At 42.0% G+C, this 26,770-nt stretch overlaps 1 protein-coding gene across 1 annotated transcript in view; it reads left to right on the forward strand.

The window, feature by feature from the left end:
- SND1 (staphylococcal nuclease and tudor domain containing 1) overlaps positions 1 to 26,770 on the forward strand; it is a 426,838-nt gene that overhangs the window by 39,501 nt on the left and 360,567 nt on the right. Inside the window, exons 4-10 of the mRNA XM_055421219.2 lie at positions 3,070 to 3,148; positions 5,801 to 5,961; positions 6,716 to 6,807; positions 7,437 to 7,595; positions 9,176 to 9,282; positions 11,920 to 12,010; positions 23,596 to 23,709. Coding sequence (XP_055277194.2) covers positions 3,070 to 3,148; positions 5,801 to 5,961; positions 6,716 to 6,807; positions 7,437 to 7,595; positions 9,176 to 9,282; positions 11,920 to 12,010; positions 23,596 to 23,709 — 803 coding nt within the window. The remainder of the gene's footprint in view (positions 1 to 3,069; positions 3,149 to 5,800; positions 5,962 to 6,715; positions 6,808 to 7,436; positions 7,596 to 9,175; positions 9,283 to 11,919; positions 12,011 to 23,595; positions 23,710 to 26,770) is intronic.

Consider the following 26,770-nt stretch of genomic DNA (forward strand, 5'->3'; position numbering starts at 1 on the left):
GTGCTGCTAGGTCAGGGTGCTAATTGAATTCCTATAGATTTCCTATTGCATCTTCTATTTCCTTTATCTATCTTGTGGCTTTTCTTCTCCTTTCTTTTCTCTTTAAGAAAGCATGATTTGTTTAGGGCTTGTGGTTTTTTGCAGGCCACATGGTTTGTAATGGAGTGGAAAGAGCACAGGCTGCGGAGTAGTATGATGTGGGTTTCTGGCTCTTCTACTGTGTTCTCTTACTTGTTTTTAGGCTCTAAGTCGTGTCTACCTGTTTGTGATCCCATGGACTATAGCCCGCCAGGGTCCTCTGTCCATGGGACTCTCCAGGCTGGAATACTGGAGTGGGTTGCTGTTTCCTTCTCCAAGGACAGAGTATGCACTCAGTAAATATGTTTGCGTGTGCACACGCATATGCCTGTGGTTTAGCTGTTTAACTGTAGCTGCCATTTGAAATTTAATTTAATTTATTTAACATTTTCGGTTGTGCAGGGTCTTTGTTGTTGTTGCATGGGCTTTCCCCAGTTGTGGTGAGCAGGGTCTGCTTGTGGTGGTACACAAACTTCTCACTGAGCTAGCTTCTTCAGTTGTGGAGCACAGGCTCTAGAGTGAGAGCTCGGTGGTTGTGGCACATGGGCTTAGTTGCTAAGGGGCACTGCCATTTAAAATTTAAATTTAGAAATTTGCTTTTTAAACTGACCCACATGACAGAGTGGATATAATTTAGCATGTTAATAATGCACTGTTTGATTTGATAAAACCTGGCACATAGGAGATGATTGATAAGTATTTACTGAGAGTGATTTTGAAATTGCATCTTTCAGTTTCAATGGCTTAATGGCTTAAAGTTTAGTATTTTCACTCAGATATTTTAACTGACAGTGCCAACTGCAATGAAACAGTGCTTTAGCTAATTAATTAGCGTCATACATTTATCCTACTTTGTTGCTACTCTTTTTTTTTTTTTTTTGGCTATATGTAGATGGATTGAAATATTCATTTAACTATAGTTGACTTACAGTATTGTGTTTCAGGTATGTAGCTTCTGATTCTTTCCCATTTAGATTATGACAGGATATTGAATATAATTCTGTGTGCTGTACAGTAAATTCTTGTTTACGTGGCTACTGGGTTTCTTTTTTGTTTTTGGCTGTGCTGCGTAGCTTGTGGGATCTTAGTTCTCTAACCAGAGATTGAACTTGGGACCCTGGCAGTGAGAGTATGGGGTCCTAACTACTGGACCTCCAGGGAATTCTGTGAATACTCTTTTTATGATGGAGGAGAATAATCTGAGAATTTGTGGTTAACCTAGAACTTTTTTTTTTTTTTAAAGGGAGAGATGATTGATTAATCTTCAAATTGTGGGAAAAATATAGTCACCCACCTACTCCGAATACCAGCCCCAGTTGTGACTTGATCAGATTTGTACTTTGGTTAGTAATAAGCGAGTGTTTTATCTTTGTCCTACAGATTCCCCGTTTTCAGTACTCTATCCATCACATTTTGTTGCCTTCTTTGGGAGTTTGGCCCAGAGAATTGTGTTTTTCTCCCTTTTGAAGGAGCAATCAACTCATTTAGAAATGAGCCAGCCAACAGCCCTTTCAGAGTGCTCTGTGCCAAGGAACTGTCTGAGAGCTATTGGCTTTGCTGTTGACCGGCTGGTTTTATGGCCATTCACCTTCTTTGTACCTTGCCTTCGTTCTTTCTGCGCACCGACCTGTTGACACCTTACTGCTCAACTTTTCCTTTTGATTTCCTACTCTGTGGGATTATTCCTATTGCTGTGAAAGAATCAGTGTAGCATTTATTGACGGCAGGTAGCTGTGTGCATCTGTGTCTGGCCTCAGCAGTAACTCCAGTGCAAAGGTTCTTGTGATTCACATTCAGCTTCAGAACCTGAACTTTCTTTGTATCAGAAGCATTCATCTCAGCCTTTTGTGTGTGTGGTAGAAAAAGGGGCTTATGATTTGCCTCAGAAATTTGGACAGGGCTAATGACAGGGCATTTAGGTTGGGTTTGGGCCTAGTATGTAGACTTCTTGTTGCTTTCAGAATTCAATGAATGCATGGTGTACTGAATATAAATCTTACAGAATTTTATTCTATGCTGATGTTACCTATCAGCTAGACTGCTGTGTTTCAGTTTATCGAGGAGCTTGTTCTCTGCTATATTAAAGATTTTTATGTGGTGATTCCCTCATAGATGTCTTCTTTTATCGTTTTGGCTGACAAGCAGAGATTTAAGAGAATACGCTGAGCCTGAAAGCTTTTTCAGTAGCATGGAAATGCAATTAATGGTCCTGGTGCCCAGGTGGAACCTAATCGGGTTGTGTTTTTTGTTTCACTTCATTTTTCTTGCCTGCTCTGAAGGCTGCTGTGTGAGATTGGAAGTCTGGACTCTCTCCCTTGCATCTCTTAAGAACACGAGAATGTGTTTATCAAATGATGTAGCTTGTCTTGGTGGCCTCCTGGAGCAGAGAATAGGACATCCTGAGAGGGACTGGACTCTGGTGTAAAACATAAACGGGCCATCCTAAGTGCCTCTGCTGTCTGATTGTCCGGGTGTGGGGCGTGCCTTTGGATTCTGTTGTTTTAATTCCTGCTGTGTGCTTGGCACTGCACTTGGCAATTTACATACATTGAATTCCCATAAGAACCTATCTAGACAGGCACTCTTCCCATTTTGTAGGTGAGTACTGAGGCGCTGAGAAAGCTGTGAAGTGGCAGCGTTTGTATTGGGCACCAGCCTCTCCTCCAGTGTTATTTATCCTCTCCCCGGCTGCTACTTGTGCCTTGCTTTCCCATCAGTCTCCGGGAGTTCCTGAGATTGCCTTTGGCTTGGGAGATACACTAAGAAATAAGCCCAGAGAAGATATATCGACCTCTGGGTCCTAGAGATGAGACATTTTGAGGGAGAAAAGGTTTTCTGAAAAACCCAACCCCGGTCTGCTGCCTTGTCCAGTTAGTGGGTAACATTATTCCTTGAAGAGCTGAGGGTGAAAGTAGTCCCAGTAGAGTCCTTTTGCTATTGGAGATGGATTTAGACCCAAGATTCATGTCTTTTTTTTTTTTTCTTTCTCAGATACCAATGGGGAAAACATTGCAGAATCACTGGTTGCAGAGGGCTTGGCCACCCGGAGAGAAGGCATGAGAGCTAACAAGTAAGTCTCTGCTGTTCTTCTGACCCTCAGACTTCCTCCCTCTCCACTGTGAGAGCTGGGGAAGTGGACTCCTCACTTGCTTTGATGCATTTTCATTCCTGCCCCCTGACATAAAATGGGTACTATCTGGTGTTCTCCTGGCTTCTAGAACATTCCTGCCCCGGTGTAGGTGTGTATTGTTCTGAGTGAGGAGGTTTCTCTGCATTCGTGAATGGCATTTGGTATGTGTAATCAAAAACTTCTTTGCTTGGAGACAAGGAAGTGCTATGCTTCATACCATAAGAGTCAGTAGGCTTGTTTCTTATACCATTGATATTCGGTTCCAGAGTATTTATCTATCCATCTCCTAATATTTATTGAGCATGTATGCCAGGCTATGTTCTAGGCACTGTGAATATAGCAGTGAACAAAGGCTAACAATTTCACTGGGAGACAAACCAATCAACAGATAGATGTACAATATTATATCAGGTATATAAGGAATAAGTAAATGCAGAATAAAGCAGAGTGAATAAATAAAATTCAAAGCAACAGCTGCTACCTGGAATATAGGAAAACTGACGGGCTGAGTGGTTCTGTTTTCAGGGAAAATTTATGTGTCTCCAAAGCCTTTTATGTCTGTTTTGGCTTATGGATCTGTAGATACTTAAGTAATAAGGTAAATGTATTTGTTATTAATAGCACTGTGAATTCATTAGAAATGAGTTTTAGGTTAATGGACTGTCAGGTGACTCAGATGGTAAAGAATCTGCCTGTAATGCAGGAGACCCTGGTTTGATCCTTGCATTGGAAAGATCCCCTGGAGAAGGAAATGTCAGCCCACTCCGGTATTCTTGCCTGGGAAATTCCATGGACAGAGGATCCTGGTGGGCTACAGTTTGTGTGGTCACAAAGAGTCAGACACGACTAAGTGACTAAACAACAACAATGTGAGGTTTATAGTGCATATTTCAGGTTCAAGTTCATCAGTGTTGGCACCTCAGAAGGGTGGGGATTGCAGCTGACTTTAACTAGCACATTAGTCTATGAAAAGTGGTAAGCTGCATCAGTAATTTGGATGCTGTAGATGCTGTTTTGCTATTATTTTTTTGGCCAAATGACTTATGGGATCTTAGTTCCCTGACCAAGGATTGAACCTGGGCCACAGCAGTGAAAGTGCTGAGTCCTAACCACTGGAAGGTCAGGGAACTCCTGCTGTTTAAATCATTAAGTCCGTGTTGTATTACGACTGTAACTGTAGAAGAAGCTTTAGATAGATGTTTGCGTGAACTATGCCAATGATAGGGATGAGCAAAGGCCAAAATGTACAGTTTGCATCCTTCTTTGTGATCAAGTCATTCATCCTATAGTTCTCTGATTCTTTCCAACTCAAAAGAGTCATTGTCTGGAGCTTATGATTGGAGTGTGAGTGAGCATGTGGGAATTTGTTGAATTCTGACACTTGTCTTAGGTGCTGTGTATGGAAGCATGCTCAAGTTGTATTTTAAGGACAGTTGCTGGCATTTTTACCGTTGCAGTGTTTTTGGAATCCAGTTTGCAGCCAGAATGAAGAATTATAAAAAAGCCTACAACAGTATTGTACCACCTCAACAAAGAAGTCCCTCCAGGAGTCCCAGTCTTTTTTTACTCCAAAGTTGTCTTGACTTCTTTTCTCAGTTTCAGTGTTTTTGCTTCTATCTCAAGCAACATTCCCCCCAACCCCCACCCCCCCGCCACCCCCGTCAACTTCCAACAGAAAATTTGGATCTCTGAAGATGATAATTGTCTTTTTTTTTTTTCTTCTTCTTTTTTTAATGGGGAGGAGGGAAAGAGCCGTACTGAAGACTTCTGGTTTGAGAAATTGTAGGCCATGCTCCCTGTTGAAAATCCCTACTGATCAAGGTGGGAGGCTCAGTTTCTCTAGATGTCTGTTGATGGAAAGAGGTGTTGACATTGTGGAAAGGCTTTCCAGTATTCACTTCAGCTCAAATACAGATGAGAGAGTGAAGAGTTGAGCCATTTCTGGGTTTGGTTGTTTTTGATGGCTTTTTTTTTTTTTTGGAGGGGGAGAGGCTGAGTGGTCTATCTACTGGGTTTCTGCTCTTGTGCATAGTTTGGTTTCTTGTCTGATGAAAGAGTTCCATCTTCAGACTCCTCTTGCTTAGCTGGCCTTATGGGATATATAAATAGTGTTGGGGTGACACTGTCTGTAAAATTGATAATCACTCTGTATTCCCCAGTCCTGTTCTGCAGATGACAGGGAGTAAGGGTGATTCGTAGTCACTTTGGCTGCACTGTGTCCAGCTGAGGTCTGCCTGGATTCTAGTTCCTGAATCTGGGGTGGTTAAATGAAGCTCTCCCACCTGGTGTGGCTCCCTTGTAAGCCACCAACTTGTTCTCTTGTAATCACTCATGGTGGCAGTACTGAGAAGGGTGGTCTTCAGATATTCTCATTAAATGCTGTTACAATTGAGTCTTTTGTTGGAGGGAATAAATCTGGAATCTAGAATTTGCACTCCTGGTAGGTTTCTGGTTACAGGCCTGGGTCTGAAACAATTGTTTTGGTTTTTTCCAAGCAGAGAAGATGCTGTAGAAACCCAGAATCAAAGATGACCCTGGTATTTCTCTCGTGAACTCATTAACCACACTTGTTTCTTCTTTTTCATGTCCCAGTCCTGAGCAGAACCGGCTTGCGGAATGTGAGGAGCAAGCAAAAGCAGCTAAGAAAGGGATGTGGAGTGAGGGGAACGGTTCACATACTATCCGGGACCTCAAGTATACCATTGAGAACCCAAGGCACTTCGTGGACTCCCACCACCAGAAGCCTGTCAATGGTGAGGCTGTCGGGGAAAGACAGATATGACTCAGGATGATTTCTCTCTATTTGCTGTCGAGCTCCTTGAGTTTAATAAAACAGATTCTACTTTAGTACCCACAGAGAATTGTTAAGGGTAAAACAACACCATGGTATTTTGGAAGGGAGCTTTCATCCAGTTCATATATGCATCAAATGTATTTTGTAGAGATTAGTCCTTTCTTGCTACAGAGTAGTAAATTGCTGGTAATTTTGCACACGGGGAATCTTCCTGTTTTCTCTAAAAAATGGCTATCTCTAAATACCACCTCTAAAATTTCAAGGTAGAAATATGTATTCTTTATATATCTAAACATTTATGCATGCACACACGCCCCCACACACACTATTATAGTTCTCAGTTCTACTTTGAGACATTATTAACTTGCAGACTCAGTAAAATAAAATGATTGCCGATCCTGAATTATTGTTAGTTTTTGCCAGGCACTCAGTATACTGATGAGCAACCTGGCTTATGGATAACAGAGCTTAGGTATGAGCCAGGAGGTCCCAGAAGTTTCAAAAGATGTAGCAGTTGGTTTGATTCAAATCCTCCTAGAGTAGTTTGGGCAAGAGTCTGTGTGAACACTCGTGATCTGCCAGTGCTTTGTCACCTCCCAGAGGGGGGCTTTCTTGGGATTTGGGAAGAGGAACTGTGCTCCGGGCAGTTTGATGGGGCATTGTTTCTCTTTGGCACGACCTGTGTCACTTAAGCCGTTTGTTCTGTCCTGCAGCTATCATCGAGCACGTGCGGGACGGCAGTGTGGTCAGGGCGCTGCTCCTGCCAGATTACTACCTGGTCACGGTCATGCTGTCAGGGATCAAGGTCAGCTCATACGCTGGGCTACGGGGTGGTTCGTGGAAGTGTTCAGTGATGGGGGTACTTCGTCCATACCATGTCTTTCTAGGATGGGCTGTTAACATTGACTGGGGTACTTTAAACTTTGCAGTGGTGCAGTTCTAATTAGATCAAATAAGAGCTTTTTAAGTTCTCAGAGTCTGTTTGGAGTGGGCTATGCAGAGATGGTTGAAACCTAAAGAGGAGGGGATGGGAAGCCAGTCCATGGGATTGCAAAGAGTCGGACATGACTGAGCAACTAAGCACGCACACGCAAAGTTTGCTGAATGTGTTGTCTTAATGTAAAATAGCCATTTTGATTAAAGAAAAAATCAGGGATTTAAAGTGAGGCACTGGTGAATCTCTTCTTGGCAAGGGGTCATTTTCAAGTGTAATTAATGATTTTCCCCATGTTGTCCTGAGTTTTATTTTGCTTTACGAACAAGGCTAAGAGGATGGTATTTCCAGTTTCTTTTTATCAGTATGTTTTTAGAAGGGTTGGAAGACCTGATTAGACACCTTTCCCAGCCCAGCTTTGTGGGGTTTGTGCTGTTTGGCTTGTTCCCTGTGGGCTGAGCATGCCCAGCACCCATGCGCTTGCCTTACTTGTGCTTTAGTGCCCAACTTTTCGACGGGAAGCGGATGGAAGTGAAACACCAGAGCCTTTTGCTGCAGAAGCCAAATTTTTTACTGAGTCTCGACTACTTCAGAGAGATGTCCAGATCATCCTGGAGAGCTGCCACAACCAGAACATTCTGGGTACAATTCTGCACCCGGTGAGTGAGCCTGGCAGACTGGCCCACGCGGGGCGGGGATCCACTTGGGGTTTGAAGAGCTGCATTTGGCTTCTGTCTCTGTGTTTGGGAGCCAGTGAAGTATCTCGGTAGGGTTATCATCTACTGACTTTGAGACCTTTTTAGGGAGTTATCCCTTCTCTGATAGAATTGGACAGATTTGCAACTTTGTACTCTTAGAAAACTAATCTCAGTTGTGGTTGGGTTTATAAGGGGAGGAAGGACGCTTGCACTTATTATCCCAGATGCTAGTCCTGAAGATTGCCAGTAAGAAAGGTGGGAGGTTGCCACATCAGTTAAGAAGTGGCAGTGGAACTGTAGAATGGGATTGGTGAGGTTTGCAAGTAGGTTAGCTATTTGGAGTACAGTAAGTCCCCTACAGAGGAAGAAGTTCAGTTCTGAGAGTGTATTTGTTAAGTCTAATTTGTTTGTAAGTATAGCAAACTTAGCCTTGGTACCCAAGTAACACAATTGGCTATATGCTGCTAGCTTTTATGCCTCTTTCCAGATATCCTGGACTTGAAATGAAGATTCTGTGTTCCTGTACTCTATACAGTAGTGTACAATAAAGTACACGAAAGCACAGCCACTTGTAGAGGTTGCACGAATTTGACAGTGTGTGCCAAACCTGTGAACTAACTTTCATGGCTGGACATGCCAACGCATGTTCACGTCATTGAAAGTTTGAAACTGGAAGGTTCACATGTAGGGGACTTGCTTGTATGGGTAGAACTGTCATGAGGAAACCCTCCTTTGGAAAAACTGTCCCAGGCCTTATTCAGTTGCTGCCTAATGCTGCTTTTGAGTAGGAAGTAGGTTAAGATTTTGTAGTTCTGACTACTGGGAGTTTTACCCTGGTGTATACTTTGGTAGGTGGGATATTCTTGGATGGGAAATTGCTTTTTAACACCCAAGTTTAAATAGATTGTCATTATTGTAACCCGTATCCAGTACCAGAATAAACTGTTCTTCTTTGGCTAGAGAATTCTTCCATGATGGCAGTTGTGGAAGGCTGGGAGGCTTGGTTTGGAATGTGCCAAGGTCATGTCTATTTCTTCTGAAGTGCTCGCTGTCTGCCGGAGCCCTGCCAGATGGCTCTGTGTCACTGTAGAATGTGAATTGTAATTCACCGGGCAAAATGTAACTGTAGTTATTCCCTTACTCAGCCTGTTTTTTGGCTCTCCCCTTATGAAAAGGGGAGTAAATGCTGATCTCAGGGAAGAAAATAATAAGGTATAATCTCTACTGAAGATTAACATCCTCTGTCCACAAGAAGAGCTATTGAAGCGCTGATTCCATTCAATGCCACTAACATTTATCCTGCCCCTGTTAAGGGCAAGTTACTATGCTGGGTGCTGCGGGGATATGAAGCCAGGGCTGTTGAAGGGCGTCACAGAGCAGCATCTCCCCTCATAGGGCTGCTTTCTTCATGAGAGAACTGACTCTACTTCATTTCTTTTTAAAACTACAAAATAGATTGTGGCTATGTTAATCACGTCAGAAGTCAAGAGAAACGGATTCCCTTGCAGCAGAATCTAACCTGTGCCTGCCTTATTTTTTAGAACGGCAACATCACAGAGCTCCTCCTGAAGGAAGGTTTTGCCCGCTGTGTGGATTGGTCGATTGCAGTCTACACACGGGGCGCAGAAAAGCTAAGGGCAGCTGAGAGGTAAGGCCTGTTGGGGAAGCCTTCTAGCCGAGGATCTAGGTGTAGGGGACTCCAGGGGAAGGAACCTCAGGATCTTCTCTCACCCAACCATGTCAATGTAAAGGACTGGGGAAATTCCAGAAGAAGTTGGGATCTCGTAGAGGAGTGACTGGCTTACAGTCTCCGGGTTCAGTCTAATTCAGGGCTGTCTATTGATTTTTCACTCAGACATTATGGGTCACCTGATTTGCTTTATTAATGTTTTCAGTGCACTTTTTTTTTAAGCCTCTCACTTAGATTTCAGGTTTTAGGCATTTGAAATGAAATAAACTTGAGGCTCATTTGAGGACAATGAAATAACTTACCGGCTCCTTCCTGACGTGCAGGCTGGAGCCAAGTGTATGATGGAAAGACAGAGCCTGTGGGTCCCTAACTAGGACTATCCAATGTTGCTGCAAAGCCTGATGCCCTAATTTATTGACCTGTATGCTGTAGTTATAAATGCTAATACAACTGTAAGGTATCGTGTTTTTGGCTAGGTGCCCCACAGTTAAAGCTGATGGAGCAATAACTGATTTCTAGAAAAATGATAGTGGATATGCCAAAGATCAGTGGCCGTTTCAGGTGTTTGCAGGTATAGCTGAACTTGAGTCTCCAGGTAGAAAAAAAAATGAAGCAGATAGATGAATAGAGATGATGTTCATAAAGTCCCACCCACTACCTTCCCAGGATACGTTTAGGTAGAAGGCCAGGACCACTGGTGACATTCCACTCAAACCTATGTGGTTTATTTCAGAGTCATACAATTTACAGTTTTTTGCCTTTGAGGTACATGACGAAGAGGTGTGCAAGAACATGAATTGAATTTCTCCTTTCTTAGGTCTCTTACAGCCTCCTCTACTTGTAAGCAGAAATACTTAGAACTTTTTATAAAATTAGATTTTAATCTTGGCCATTGAATATGGCATACCTGACAAAGAAAGGTAGATGCTTAGAAAAAACACAGTGATTGTATACATTGTTTAGTCTTTTTATGTTCCACAATTAAATTCAAAAGATATAATAGGTGTATCGAGCACAGCTTTCCAAATATCTCTGATTATTTTGTGATGCTCAATTTTTTGTTGTTGTTGCCATTGCTCAGAAAATCCTGTAGGTCTATTTTTCTAAATTATTATTTTGGTTGATGATTCTTTTTGCATTCTTTAAGTTCCTTCCTCTCTTTGAAGAAAGTAAGTTACAGTGACACTAGTTTCTACATGTTTTATAACATCTACAGGAGATTTTTAAGATGGCCCATCATTAAAAAACAGATTTAGATCAAGGAATGCAGATCATTTCAATGATATGATTACTTGCCTACTGTTTTGCATGCTGAGTTAGAACTTGCTTGCATTGTCGGTAAATCACTATTGAGGTGTTTCACGTGTTTTTACATCTAAAACATGCCGCTTTTGTCTTTTCTCATTTTAGCAATGCTTTGAAAAGCTGCAATACCATTTTCAGAAATAACAGTTTAATAGTTCCTTTGCCCTACATCCTTTTATTTCTAAATAAATACTCTGACCATTTTTTACTGATATAAAATATATGTGTGTGTGTATGCATATATGTAAATCTTTGCACGTATTCCCTGTCCCTCTCTTACTCTGACTCAAAAAGTCTTTTCTGGGCTTTGTACTCTGAAACAAATGTTTACCAACATGATTTTTTAACTTTCGTTTAAATTCTATTGGATTATTGCCCATTTTTCTTCCTCATTAGATGCACTATAATGACCATTTTGTTCATGTTTTCCACGTGGGATTTGGGTAGCTGATAACCTTTTAATATATTTAAATATTTCCTTATGCATTCATTTTATTATTATTATTTTTTTATCTTTTGGCCACTCTGTGTGGCATATGGGATCTTAGTTCCCTGACTAGGAATTGAACCCATGCCCCTCTGCACTGGCAGCATGGAGTCTTAACCACTGGACCACTGGGGAGGTCACAGTGCTCTTTTGCTTTTGAAGAATGTTTGTCTTTCGTAATCAAGCAGTGAATTCAGAGCGCAATGACTATGTCCTACTTAGTCTTTGTAGCATCACTGACTCACTGGATATGAGGTTGAGCAAACTCCGGGAGATACTGAAAGACAGGGAAGCCTGGTGTGCTGCAGTCCACAGGGTCGCAAAGAGTCTGACTCGACTGAGTGAACAACGACCTTTTTATAATGCAAATAGAAGTGAGCAGGCTTATGCTTCTTAAAAAATACTTTTGTTAGATGTGTGCGCTCTTCCCTCCCACTTAAGAGAGCAGTTACTCTGTCACCCCAGCGCCTGGCATTTAGGAATCACTCAAGAGGTACTTGATACGCCGAAGAGCTAATTAATTAGCAAGGTGGCCTTGTACTTTCCAGGCTTGAAAAAGGGTGTACCCAGACCCCAGCATGTCAGCCGTGGGTTTTTGGCATATATGCATGCGGGATTGTTTCAGGTGCTGTATAGTTTTCCTTGTGGCGGTCACACTTTGTGCTGGTTTGATTAGCCTTTTCTCCTGGGTGCCTTGTCTGTGAGATAGGGTAGAGTCTTGTGCTGTTTGCTCCTGTGATGATGGTGGATTCTGTCACCGCCTTAGTCCCTCTAAGTGATCTGAATCCTTGCTTTGTTGCCAGGTTTGCCAAGGAGCGCAGGCTGAGAATATGGAGAGACTACGTGGCTCCCACTGCTAATTTGGACCAAAAGGACAAACAGTTTGTTGCCAAGGTGAGTCATTCTCAGCATCTGGCGCTGCACTGTGCACGCTGTCAGGCTAGCGATAATACAGAGATCTGAATAATCAGTCAAGGGCTGAAGCATTTCTCTTGCAAGGCAAAGCACTGATGCGTGCATGTGTGCGTGTGTGATTGCCTGCACGGGTGTGTTTATAGTAAGAAACTTGGAAACTATAAGAACATAAATGTAGATTTGCATAACTTCATTAGAAATTCATGGGTTAAAATTGTGCACCTTGACCCTTTGAAATCTCTCATATGCCGGAGATTCTGTCTGCTTAGCAAATGACATTCTCTTAGATTGCTTGCTTTCTTTCTCGCTTGCCTTTTTTTTTTTTTTGTCTGTGCTGCGCAGCTTGTAGGATCTTTGTTCCCACCAGGACTTGAACCCTGGCCATGGCAGTGAAAGTGCTGAGTCCTGACAACTGGATTGCCAGGGAACTCCCTCTCTTAGATTTCTTATGCCCAAGGGTATAAAACCTCAAATTTCTCTTCTGAGACTCTTGAGGTTTTTGATTTTTTTTCTAATGTGGAATGTTTTTGTGGTTTTGAATTTTTCTGTTGTGATGTGTTTTTCTGAGGGCTCTCCACTTTGCTGGGATGGATTTCTCTGAAGGCAACTGAACTACAGACTAGATTGTTTGGATCCAGCAGCAATGCTATGTAAAAGTGTTTTTTCGAAAAAACTTCATCACGGGGTTTGGTACCTTGAGCGGTAGAACCTATAGTAGACCTTGCTTTCCCAAAATTGCTAATGTTTTTAACTTATTTTTACTTTTGGTAAGACATGCTGGAAGCTTTGTAATAATAAAATAGTTAAATATCCATATTCTTGGACTGAGAAGTGACTGTCCTAAATGTCCAACAATGAGTTTAATGTGGAGAGCCACTAGGTGGCACTGTCAGCCTGAAAAATTTTGGAATGCTTTCTCTTAGAATGGTAAAATTTTAACAAGTCTCCAAGGAATTGACTGAATTTCTTCACTTTCTTTTTTATGATGCCCAAAGCAGTAGGTCACTGAGTGCTCAGGCGGCCCCTTTCCTCTTCTGGTAGATGGTCTGTCTCTACGCCAGCTGTCAGGTTAACTGTAATTGTGCCTTTCAGTGGACCTTAGTTGGAGGAGCTCCATATGTGGATTCTCCATATGTGTCTTTCACATCCTGATGCAGATCAGAATGGACCGCTGCTTCTTTGTGTGAGGACCACACCAGCTTGGGAACTTGGACATAGCTGCTCTGCCAATTGGAACTCGTGTTTATGTTTCCCTGTAATCTGTCCTGACTATAGAAGGACATAGCTACACAAGGAAAGCATGACTATTCACTCACCAAGGAGGCAGGCCTTCCATTTTTCACCATCATCACAATTCTAGTGATACAGATGACCCTTGGGAGAGTCTCGTTACACTGTACTATCCCTACCAGCCCCTCCTCAGTTGAAACTGAATTGGTAGAGAAACCTAGAAGATTTGGAAGGGTTTTGGGCCTTGCCTACTTGGGAAACTAAGGCATTGCTGAAGAAAAATTCTTCATCTAAAGGATTAGATGATTGAGCCAGCAGGTATACATTTATCCAGAGTATGATTTTATTGGTAACTTGAAAAAGGAGAGCTTTAGGACATATAGAACATTCCTTCCATTTTGAAAAAATCCAGGATCTCAGAATCTATTTTTGTCTTTTTTATTTTAAAACAAAGTGAGCCTTTTTTTTTTAATTACAATGAAGTTTTATTTTTTACAGTGCCAGAATAGAGGAGATTATCTCTATAAAAGCCATCTGATTAAGGATCCTGTAGTATCCTAAACATAAATTTAGGTCATTCAGATATAGGCTTATTCAATTGGAGAAGGAAATGGCAACCCACTCCAGTGTTCTTGCCTGGAGAATCCTAGGGACGGGGGAGCTTGGTGGGCTTCCGTCTATGGGGTCACACAGAGTCGGACACGACTGAAGTGACTTAGCAGCAGCAGCAGAGAGAAAAAAAGGTTTTCACTGAATTTTTTAACTCCTTCAGGATTATTTTTGTTTTTAAAACAGGAAGAAGCATAAAGAGAAGGAAAAACACACTTACTAGATGAAATTACTATGAAAGAAAAAGTTGATCGTACTGTCAATTGTGGGTGTTGGCAAACTGGCCCATGGGCCAAATATGGCCCACCATTGTTTTTGTGTGGTCTGTGCGCTAAGAGTGGATTTTACATAGAAAGAATGGTTTGTGGCACGTTGGAATTATATGAAATTCAAATTACAGTGTCGTGAGTAAATTGGAACATAGCCACGTCTCTTCGTTTACATATTGTCTGGAGCTGTTTTTGTGGTATGGTGGCAGAGGTGAGAAGTTGTGACAGAGACCATATGGCCTGCAAAGCCTAAAATATTTGCTATCTGGCCCTTTACAGAAAAAGTCTGCTGACCTTTGACCTATGCCAGTCGTCTTCAGAATGGTTTGATATGATATAAGGAGCTTAAGCCAGAATGTAAATCAAGACCTTGCTGCTTTCATCAAGAAGATCTTGCTATGGAAAAAATGTCAGCAATGTTCTCAGTGATGCAGTTGATTTATGTTCTGGTACAGGCACCTTATCTCATTGCAGACTGGCAGTCACTTTTGAGTAGTATTGACTTGTATTCTTTTGTATATATTTTTAAGTTGGTAAGTTTTTATTTTTAACATGTAGACATTTTTATTATTTTTTAAAATATTATTTATTTTTGGAGTTCTGATGTCAGTGGCTTAATTACACCTAAATTTCCTTAACTTTTGACAAAGTGAGACATTGACTAATTTAACAGGCTACATACAGTCTTACAGGCACACTTTCTTACAGGAATATATCTAATACCAGCCATAGCAGGTTAGATTAGTGAAGGATTTGCCAAATTTTATCTCTAAATTTTTTGCGTAGACATTTTTAAAGAACTCTGTGGGCTTCTTAAGAGAAGGGTACTCGTTTATTTCCCTCTCGCTTGAGGCAACCATTTTCAACTCTTGGCTAATCCACGTCTTTGAATAAAATGTTCAATTGCTTGCTCTTAATTTTTCAGGCGTGACCCCTTTTCTTTCACACCATGGAAGATGAGGATTTAGTTTTTTCACATGTGGGTGTGCATTTACTTTTCTACATGCCTTCTAATAGGACTATATCATAATTCTGGCTCAGTTAATATTCAGTGTTTACTTTGTAAATGCTAATCACTTCCGAGATAGATAGCATGTTATGACTGCTTTTCATTTCCTGCATGATTTTTTGTTTTTCCTGGAGTTAATTTTTAAATTTTATGTATATATCTTTTATGTACTTACTAATTTAGCCCCCACATTCTGTCATCTGTTTAAATCTTTTCTCAAGACATGATTCAGGTCATTATTTTTATCTTTTTCAGTAGTACTTTCCAGGAGCCTTGTGACCTATAACTGTCTAGTTTATTTCTTTTATTTCCTTTTATAAAGGTGTCTTCTTTAGATTTCTTTACCATTATCTTGAGTTTTTCTTTGCCTCACTCCTGGATTGGTGCTATGTTTTCTGAATCTTACAGCTTCATTATGATTTACTGCTTTATTTTGGTAACACATTCTATTAGCTTCTTGGGAAAAGAGTGCTTAGGAGGTAGATTTTTTGAAACTGTTCATGTCTACTCTGTTATTACATTTGACAGTTTAGATGGGTATAGAATTTTGTTAGAAGCTATTTTCTTTTAGAATTATGAAAGCATTGCTCCACTTTTATTTGTTAAGAATTTTTGTTTGTTTGTTTTCTTTCTTTATTTCTTTGGTGGCCTGAAACCATTCAGATCTCCCATCCCAATTCTATGTTTTTTTTCTGTAAGCTCTTAGCAAATTCTTCTTTTATTCTGAAATTTCACAATGATGTGCTTTGCTCATCCATGTGTGATCATGTTGTGGTTTAAAAATTAAACCATATTAAAAATTAAATTTTAAGTCTTTTGTTGTTGTTTTCTATCTAGTTTCTCTGCTGTTTTTCTAGAATTTCTGTTTGGATGTTTAACTTCATGGACTAGTCCTAATTTTTTCTTACTATTTTCCATTTTTTTGTTTTTTCTTTCTTGATATCTTCATGTTAATCTCTCATCTCTTCTATTAGATATTTTATCATGCTGTATTTTAATTTCTAAAAGCTTCCTTTGTTCTTTGAATGTTTCTCTTATTACTGTTAAAAATAACATGTAATACTTATTTTAGAGAGGAATATCATCTGTTAGGATTTAAGGAATTAACAATAATTTGTTAAAGATTTTTCTCTCCCTGTATAGTCTGTGTTCTCTTAAGTTGTTTTTGATTCTCTTTGGTTATTTTGATCTCTTATTTTCCATATTAGAGACTTACCTTAGATATCTGGTAACCTTTGGTGGTCTCTCAAAGAACAAGGTATTCAACACTGGTTTAGGAGCAGTATGGGATTTAGGGTATCCATTTTGAAATTCAGGTGCTTCTTACATAGATTTTAAGCCAGTCCTAGTTTTGGATCTTATTTTCCTTCCCCCTTGAGATCCCTGATTTGATAGTTTCTCACTCTTGATGAGTAGGGGAAGTCTGCAGTATAAATCAGAAAGACCATTTTCTTTTCTCAGCACTAGCACAGGATTTAGCTTTCGTGAGGCTATAGTCAGTTACCACTCATTCCTCTACTTTCCAGCTTCCAAGTTTTGTTGCTATATTCTTCTCTCTCATTATCTTTGTCCTTTCAGGCTTTGGCAAACAACAAGACAAAGCAAAATGAAAAACAGCCCCCCAAACCCTTTATTTTTGTGTAGAAGTATTTAGGGAGGGTAACAAAGTAAATACATGAACTTTCTTTATTGTTCCTTGTGTTCCATTGTAAGACTGCATCATAATTTATTTAACTATTTAACTAGTCCCCAGTAGGTCATTATTCATGTCATTTATCACCTTTTCATTATTTAGAAAATGGAATAAATCTCTACCTAAGTGGCAGTGATTTCCTTAGGAGTATTTTGGAGCATGTTTGCCAAATAGCTCCCCAGGCATTGGTAATAGTGTATATCCCATGTGTGTTCATTTTCAAATATGTTGTTAGAGCGGAGCTTGACCACCATTTTTTTAAAGGACCATAATAGTAAATATTTCAGTCTTTCTGGGTCATATAGTCTCTTTGCAACTCTACAATTCTGCCACTATAGCAAGAAAACAGCTATTGGTAATGCATAATGAATTGGCGTGGCTATGTTCCAATAAAGCTTTATTTACAAGAGTAAATGATGGGCCCTTGGCCATTGCTTGCCAAACCCTATTGTAGAAAACAAGATGTCAGCATTAAATGTAAAAGGGAAGATGATTTCTTTTCCCAAGCTAGAACCCAGCAGCAGTTTTGTAGTCATTTTGCCTAATTTAAAATATTTGTTAATGACAAAACTACTCTTGCAAGGGAACCTAAAAAGGTCCTAAGGTGCCTTGGGCTTTCCTGAACATAGTCTGGCAGTCCTGCAAATTTTTGCTGAAGGATTCTGCTCTGAGGCTGGTGTGACCATAAGGCCTGAACAAACAGTGCCTACTGAAGAGAGGACCACTGTCTCCCAGGTATTAATTTATTCCCTGGTAGCTCAGCTGGTAGAATCTGCCAACAATGCAGGGGACCCTTGTTAGATTCCTGGTTCAAGAAGGTCCCCTGGAGAAGGGACAGGCTACCCACTCCAGTATTCTTGGGCTTCTCTGGTGGCTCAGATGGTAAAGAATCTGCCTACAATGCAGGAGACCTGAGTTCGTAATTTTACAGAGAACAGCTAAATAGCTAAAAAGCCTGCTAAAGGTGACCTATGAACTCTAACTTTGTGCCCCTGGGACCCTCTGACTTCTGGAACTGATTCAAAGCTGGAGATGGGAGTGTGGGCCAAGAGTCCCACTCCTGAGAAACTTGAAACTCAGCCAAGTGTTCTCTGGATACATGGGGAACTGGAAGACTGATATCTGTTCTCCTCCTCTTAAGGAAGGCAGTGCTAGGGAACGTTCTCCTTGTCTCTCCAGGTTAGCAGAGAGACATGTTCACTTCACAGCGATTAGCTGAGCCTGCTTGAGACTTTTGTGCCTGTCGTGGCTTGCCAGTTTCCTGCTTGCCTTCCCTGTGGCGTTTTAGCTGATCTGTGCTGTTTGTAGCCATATGGTCCCTTGAGCACGTGGCTTGGCTTCCCTGTCCCTGCTGCTGGATGCTTGGGCCTTGCAGATTTCACAGACCTGAATAACACGTGGGGGTGGGGCGAGGGGGCGGAGTCCTCTCCCTGCCCAGCCTGGTTAGATAGAGGCGGCCAGCTTAGTTCTCTATACCAGCTGATTGCTTAACCAGCAGAGCCCTGAATGAGGTGCTTTGAGAAGATGCAAAAGAATGAGAAGTGGTTTCTGTCTCAAGGAGCTTACCCTCTGGGGCTTCATCTGGGAGAACCCTTAATTAGCTGTGTGATACTGTTGACCGTTCTGGAGGTCAGGTTATAAGCTGTCCATGGGTGGGGCACTGGTACCTATTTGGTATGGCTCTGCTGATTTTTTACTGTGCAAAAATGTCATGGCTTTGTATAGAGTTCATTATCATGTCTTCACAGATGGTGGCTCAGTGGTAACGAATCAGCCTGTTAAAGCAGGAGACGCGGGAGATGTGGGTTTGATCCCTGGGTTGGGAAGATCCCTTGGAGGAGGAAATGGCAACCCACTCCAGTATTCTTGCCTGGAGAATCCCATGGTCAGAGGAGCCTGGTGGGCTACAGTCCATGGGGTTGTAAGGAGTCAGACATGACTGAGCTACTGAGCATGAGCAGGAAGATGGTTTTTAAGCAAGGATACTTAGTATTTTTGTGTATACTTTTATATTCTTGTTTGGTAATATGGAGAGAACAAAAATGACTAGCTACTCCCTTGATCTTTGGTTATATGGCTTTCAGATGAAAAAGAAGTTCTGGGGATGTTCTTTCTGGTTAGGAAGGTGACCCCTCTTAAGCCAAAAAGGGGTCGAGACTTGGTTTGTGATTTAAATTAGCAAACTAATTTGCTGATAAGAAAATGGTGAATTTAGAAAAGATTTGTAAACATTTACCTACTTTTAAAATTGAGACTTTTTTAGAACAATTTTAGATTTACAGAAAAATTGGCAGATACTACGGAGTTCCTATGTTAGTGGCTCCCCCCCCAACCCCCAGTTTCCTCTATTATTATCTGACAAGATTATGGCACATTGATTATAAGTAGTTACCAGTATTGATATATTATCAACTGAAGTCTATACTTTAGTCATATTTTCTTAGCTTTCCTCTGATGTCCGTTTTCTGTTCCAGAATCTCATCCTCAATAGCACGCTAAATTTAGTTGTCAGATCTTGTTAGGCTCCTCTTGGATTTAGTAGTTTCTCAGATTTTCTTTGCTTTTGATGACCTTGACAGTTACGAGGAGTGCAGGTCGGGTATTTTGTAGGCTGCTCCTCTATGGGAATTTGTCTGATGCCTGGCTTCCTTTTAAGTACCTATTAGAGTGTCCAGTTTGTTGGCTCGCGCTTAGGTGCCTAAGGGTATTGGCCTCAGCAGGTTGTGCTTCGTATCATGTGAGGATGCAGGGTGGTAGCTGGGGTTTTATGGGGGCTGTGCGGTGAGCCATGGTCATCACTGAGATAGGGTGGGGTGCTTCTGATGTCCCCCACTGCGGTGTTGCTTCACTAATGCTTCCAGGTTTAGCTTGGGGAGAACAGACCTGGCAGATGAAAGCTGGGGAAGCAGGAGAAGCAGCTGATGTCCTGAGTTAAGAGAGTAAGAAGGGTGTTTGGTGTCCCCTTTCCAGTGGCCCCATCAAGGGCGCTCACAGGTGGTGCCTGCAGGAGCCCTGTTTGAGCTGCGTTGCTTTTCCTTCTGTCTGTTACTGATAACTTCGGCAGCTTTGGGAGGACTGGTGGTTGTGTCTGGGACTGTTCTGAGGGTCTTTCTGTATGTTTCATAGATGGCGCAGGGTTTTGAGAAGCTCAGCAGCAGCAGCCCTATGCATTCAGCGCACAGCTCTGTAGATGGGCACTGCAGATGGGGGGAATATGGCAGGAGGCCAGGGTGATGGATGGATGTCCCCTGCCTCCGACAGCGCTCTGCCATTCTCCTGACCTGTGGCAGACCTTAGCCTGCGCTGTATCATCATTAAGCCTCTCATTTTTCCTTTTACAGTTGGGCTCTAAGAAATGCAGAGGGGATTGCGTTTAGGGCTTGCCTCTCGAGTCCAGCTAGTGACCTTTTATTCTGTGTAGATTCTGCTCTTGGAGCATGTGGTCAGTAGGGGTGTGTGTGTGTTGACTCGAGGTCAGTAGTATGCGGAGGTGAGCAATGATGTGGGCATACTTCAAATTGCCCTGATGGAAAGCACCGTCAGAAACATCCCTGTTATAGACATGGTCTGTGACGGTATGGTAATCCACTCTGCATTTTACTTATTGCACTGTGTGACTGTAACTACTGTTTGATTGCTTTTTCTGTGTCTCTGCCCAGGAGCTGCTTGTTCTCCGGACAGTAATGGCACAGTTTACCCCATAAACCCCACTTACATGCACACACGCACAGACAGGCGCCCTCACCCCGCTTTTCCAGGAAGGGAGGCCTCGTTTAGTTGGCAGCGTCAGAGCACACAGTTCCTGAAGAGGAGGTTGCTAATCAGGGAGATGCCGAGCAGAGAGAGTCTGCTGCTGAGGCCTGAAATTTACAGCTCCGAGAAGCCGCTCGCTGCTGCTGCTGCGGCTGCTAACACGTTATAAGGGGTGACGAATACCATAACTTGTCACCGGGGTATGCTTCGAACCTCACATTCTGTAATCAGAGGGTGAAGGTGTGAGCACTCTGATACTTTCCCTGGTTTTATTTCTCTGTGAGCATGACTAGGGTGTAGAGAATGTCTACATATTTCTCATGTCTTAATCATACGAAGCTTCCCTGTGTTTTCTGCAATGGACACTTTAATAAGAGTTGGTTTTGGAGGGAGAGGTAGGTGCAGCTTGATCCATCATTGGGATTTTGGAAATCCTGTGATGTGTGTGCAGTTGAGATGCCTGACAGTTACCGAGTCTGTTGGGCAGTGGTTCTGTACCTCCTCTGGAGGGAGGAGCAGTATTGATTGACTCTACTAGCTGTTGTGCTTGGTATGGCTTATGGAATTTTTGGTTTGAAGGTGGGATAGCAGTGTAGCTATGGATACCTCCCCCACCTCCCTGTGCTTTTAATCTAGGGGTCCCTGACCTCCGTGCCACAGACCGGTACCTCCTATCGGATGAGCGGTGACATTATATTAGAAATAAAGTGCAATAAATGTAATGTGCTGGAATCATTCTGAAACCATCCCCCCACTCTTGGTCTGTGGAAAAATTGTTTTCCATGAAACTGATCTTTGGTGCTGAAAAAGTTGGGGACCTCTGCTTTAATCCATTTCATACACATATGGGATTTTGAAGGATAGGGAAATCACTAGCTGAGGTCTTTCTCTTGTGGTCAGTTGGCCAAGCCCCTGCTGCTGTCTTTAGGGAGTGGGGTGACTCCATCATGGCAGGTGTTTTTACTTTGGCATTAATGTGTCTCGATGGTAATGGTAGTGAGATATACTCTTTTTGTTTCAGTTACTGAATCCATATTCTTAGTTGTATCTTCTTGGCTGTTTTTAGTTCTGCACTTAAAATGACTGGGCTGGTGTAAGGGCTCTTTATTTTGGAGGGTTCCAAAGCCACCCATACTACGTAGTCACTCCTGACCTTGGGTTGGTCCTCATGTGACCACACATCACGCTTTTGATTACCCTTGGGCTTCACTAAGGTTTTCTGGCCAGGTGAGTTTTGAGGCTCTGGCTGTCTGGGCTTTAGTGTTAGTTAGCCTTTGTGTGATTCTCAGCTCTAAGAAAAAGGTTATAGCAGAATGGCTGTAGTTATCTGAGCCTGGTTTTTGCTGCATGCAGGTTTTGCAAGTTAATCTTATACCTAGTTGAAACTTGAAAATAATTACCTCCTCTCCTAATCTATAGAGCTCTTTCTTAGACCCTTTACTACCCTTGTGGTCCCTAGCCTGTTTTTCTCTATATTGCTTCCATTACTAATGGTGTGAAAACCCCAGGTTATCTTCCCATCCACCAGTGGTACTCAGCCCTCCATGGACTTACAGCTTGATTCCAACTGTCATCTTTCTTTTTTCATTCATTCTGTTTGATGGCACTTTCCTCCTGCTATTTCCTGTCATGTATAATTTCTCACTTGGTTTTTGCTTTTTTGCTCCTTCTTCAGATTGTCCCTTAAATCACGCTTTTTTTTTTTTTTCTGTGTGATTGGCTGGTTCTCAGGAAAAGGTAGAGGCTAGCCATTTTGCAGGAATCTGCAAATAAATGGGTATATTCTGTTGTAAAATGTTGTGAACCTTCCAGGGAATAGTTAGTGAAGGTTTTTTTTTTTACTATTTTAGGATACTTAGCAGTGTGATACCCTCCACAGAGAAGGAGACTCTAGCTCCTTTTGTTTCACATATAAAAGACGAGGGGACTTTTGCAAGTCTTCCCTCACTGTGGCAGCTGACCCTGTAGTTTGTTCAGCTACCTGTTTGCTCCTGATGGGGTCTGATTGAAGGCAGGGAGAGTGGGTTATGATTCATCAGATGAAGTGGATGGTGACTGTTTTGTAGTCAATAGCTGCCTTGTAGTAAAGTGTTACTTACAAAAAACCCCAAATGGCCTTGTAACAAAAAGTTCTGAATATAATCGGGTGAATTGTAGACTGCTGGCTGAATTATGAGATCTGATTATAACCCTGATGTAGTCTGAGTGTGGTTTTGAGGAAATTTTATTCTGTGCACATTGGTGGAGTGTTCTGATAACCTCCACAGAGGAATATTTGTGCTTTTGCTGTTGAATAGATATCCTCGAAAGCTTGGGAATTAGTTACTAGCTGAGAGTGGGGTCCAGTGTTGCTGTTTTGGGTTCCAAAATAGAGATGCCCATAGTAGTGCTCTGAAAAGGTGGCTTCCAGAGTAGCTGAAGTCATATCTTAGCAATCTAACGTTTCTGCCGGTGAGATCAACAACGGAGCATCTCCTTTCACACGCTGAGTGACAATACTTTTTGCCCTTCACTTGCCTTTGATTTTTCTGCTCTGTGTTGGGGCGTCCTATTTTGGTTTTTTCTCATCTACTGCTGGTACCTGCTAATCCAGCCCTTGCCTCTTTTCCTAGAATCATGTTGTGATAGGCATTTTGATTTTAACTTAGAACCTGTTTCAAGGAAAATCTTCAGTAGCACGTAGAGACTAGATTTCCAGTTCTTAAGCTTTGTAGTTCCCCACAAATCTTGGTCAGGGCAAAAGATAAAAAAGCTTGGCCATCTTTCTGAGTGATACAGATCCTGCCTTGCTGAGAAATCATCATATCTCTCAGGTCTGTTAATAATAGGATAGTTTCCTTCAACGTTGTTGTACTGTAAAGAATGATGTTGGATCTATCCCAGTGGCTGTTGGTCTCAGCCTTCTTCCTCTGACCGGTGTGCCTTGCTCCTTAGCAGATGTGCTGCAGGATTTCGGCCATTGAGGCACATTTCAGCATTTTCGCCTTCTTGCTGCCCACAGGTGATGCAGGTGCTCAATGCAGACGCCATTGTCGTGAAGCTGAACTCTGGGGACTACAAGACCATCCACCTGTCCAGCATCAGACCACCGAGACTGGAGGGGGAGAATACACAGGTGAGACGAGAGAAGCAGCAGCACCTCTTTTCCGAAACCAAGAGGGAGGAGCCGGACGATCAGTTAGATGTGGTTCGTGTGTAGGAGAACATTAACAGACCAGTAGTGTAAAGCTCCGAAGTATTATTTCCTAGTGTTTGCTGCCTAACTGCCACTGGGCAGGTCTGTTTCTCTTGAACCACACTCACTGCTTTCCTTCGTTTTGGATGGGCCCCACTGGCATTCCTCCCCAAGGGGCTTGAGAGGAGTTAGGGTTGGTGTATGTTAGGTGGTGAGTGAGTCTTGTTAATGAGATCTTATTCTCTGAAGATAAGGAGAGGAAATGTCCATGTCTCTCGTGCATGATAGCAAGGCCTGTTCTGCTGGTCATTTGATTTGCTTTGTGTTTTTGCTCTACTGCTGCTAAGTCGCTTCAGTCATGTCCGACTCTGTGCAACCCCATAGACGGCAGCCCACCAGGCTCCCCGGTCCCTGGGATTCTCCAGGCAAGAACACTGGAGTGGGTTGCCATTTCCTTCTCCAATGCATGAAAGTGAAAAGTGAAAGTGAAGTCGGTCAGTCGTGTCCATACTCTTTGTGATGCTATGGACTGCAGCCGATCAGGCTGCTCCATCCATGGGATTTCCCAGGCAAGAGTACTGGAGTGTTTTTGCTCTAGGAAGAAATAAAGCTTGGTGTATATATATATATATATATATATTGTCTGGGGTCAATTACTCATCTTTTGTGGCGACTAGAATTGTTAGTTGCACTTTTTTGTGCTATTTACTGGGTCTTCAGGCAGCAGGGGTGCTTGGCTAGCCGATGTGTACGATTTTGGTATGTCAATTTGAGAAGTTATGCTTAGAATGAAAACTGTAGGCAGTTTTGTTTTAAATTTTGTGGTCATTTGCTTTCTGTTGTTATGACTTATAAGAGATTGGGGAAAGGGATTGTGGTTTTTTGTTTGTTAGTCTGTCTTAGTTTTGTAGACATCTTTTCCAGCCCCTGTTTTTGCCTCCTGACAGGTAAAGTGTGTAACTATGTGGATTGGTTGTAGAGCTGGGTCCTCAGTGAGAGCCAGTGCCACGGGCAAATTAAACAGTGTGGTTGAACTTAGTATCGTGTGGTTTTTTAATGTATCCTTTTGTAGTTTTAGAGATGTGAAATTTGCTTTTCTGATGTTTTGCACGTACCCGTGTCTCGATGCATTCACGAGTTGAAATTCAGGCCCCGTTTTCATTTGTGTGAGAGTTTATAGGCAGCCCATAAGAGTAAAATAAAAATATTGTGATTGTCTTTTGAATCAAATCATGCATAAGAAATCCATACAGGATGGATTCTTTGAATGTCTGGCCAATCAGTTCATCTCCACCACCCCCATCCTCCCAGCCTTTTTTCCTCCCTAGAGGAGGCATTTTAATGCACCAAACAGTATTGTGGTAAGCTTGAGAATTTAAATGCACGAAAGCTTAGAAATGCCAAAATAAGGTTCTCTCAGTAACTGTAGCTCTGCCTCATTGCACAGAGTAAATATACATCTCCAGTTTTATCAGTGTTGGGAGTAGTCCACACTTGTGCATCTGTGCCATGCAGTTGGAATTAAGGTTCCCACAGCAACCACAACTTTGGAATTCTTGAACGTTAATTTTTGTGCCTGCATCATCAGCCAAAGCATTATGTTAAAGTAGATTCAGGAGCTGAATTTTAAGCAGTTTTTAGGGGTGTGGGGGTGTTACAGCAGGTTGATGATGATAAACTACCACTGAGAAGTTTATGTTTTTTGTAGAATCCTTTGTAACTTCTCAAGGGGTAATGGATGGATTTCCCTTAGCTGGACAATGGAAAGTTGTTGGTATATATTTCCTAGTTTAGACAGGGTCCTGTTTGTACAATTTCTTGTTCTTTACCAAGGTAGGTTATCGCTTATTTCAAACTCCTGTTCATTCCTGAGATCTTCCTCCATTTTAAGAAAGCTTTAAGTGAGGCTCAGCTCTAAGAGTCAACATATGGCTTTTGAGTGAATTGAGGATTGAGTTCCTTTACTGGTTCATTAAATTCCTTTGGAAGATCTTAGTGAGGGTCACATAGAGATGAATATAACCCCCTATGAGTATAGTGATGGAGGTGCTGTGCGGAGCCTTGTTATGGTGGGTGCTGGGGAAGTCTTTTTGGGAACAGCTCACAAGCCTCTTGAGCGCTCATGGATGAGAAGTAAGCAGGTGGGAGAAAGGGCCTCCTAGACCAGCACTGTCTAATAGATGCATAATGCAAGCCACAAATGTGAGCTCTGTGTGTTATTTAAAATTGTCTAGTAGCTCTGTTTTAAAGAACATTAATTTTAATGCAGCTTATTTGACCTACTGTATCCAAAACAGTATCATTTCAACATTTAATGAATATAAAAAATTTATGAGAGATTTAACTTTTATCTTTACTGTGTCTTAGAAATCTGGTGTATATTTTATACTTGGATCTCAGTTCATCCTAGCATATTTTTAGGGTTCAGGAGCCACAGGTGTGTAGTGGCTATTGTAATAGACAGCACAGGTTGAGGAATTCTGCTGAGTAGGTTCATTGTCCTTGATCAGTCCTTTCCCACTTTGTACCAGATGTTGTGCTGGGGATGCCGTGGGGAATGCTGCTGCTGCTAAGTCACTTCAGTCGTGTCCGACTCTGTGTGACCCCGGAAGCCCACCAGGCTCCCCCTTCCCTGGGATTCTCCAGGCAAGAACACTGGAGTGGGTTGCCATTGCCTTCTCCAATGTGTGAAAGTGAAAAGTGAAAGTGAAGTCGCTCAGTCGTGTCCGACCCTTTATGACCCCACGGACTGCAGCCTACCAGGCTCCTCCATCCATGGGATTTTCTAGGCAAGAGTACTGGAGTGGCTTGCCATTGCCTTCTCTGGCTGTGGGGAATAAACCCTCCTAAAACTACTCTCATGGGACTTTATAGTCTAGTAGGGAAATATGCATGGAAGTGTGTTTATGTTTTGTGCTGTGGAAGAAAAGGTTAATGTTTATAGGAATGCATAATCTGGGAAGGCTTCTTAAGGCCTGAAGGCTGACTAGGAGTTAGCTAG

This window comes from Moschus berezovskii, chromosome 3 (genome assembly GCF_049115385.1).
Source record: "Moschus berezovskii isolate FMDL1 chromosome 3, NW_MosBer_1.0, whole genome shotgun sequence".
In the NCBI taxonomy this organism is placed as follows: Eukaryota; Metazoa; Chordata; class Mammalia; order Artiodactyla; family Moschidae; genus Moschus; species Moschus berezovskii.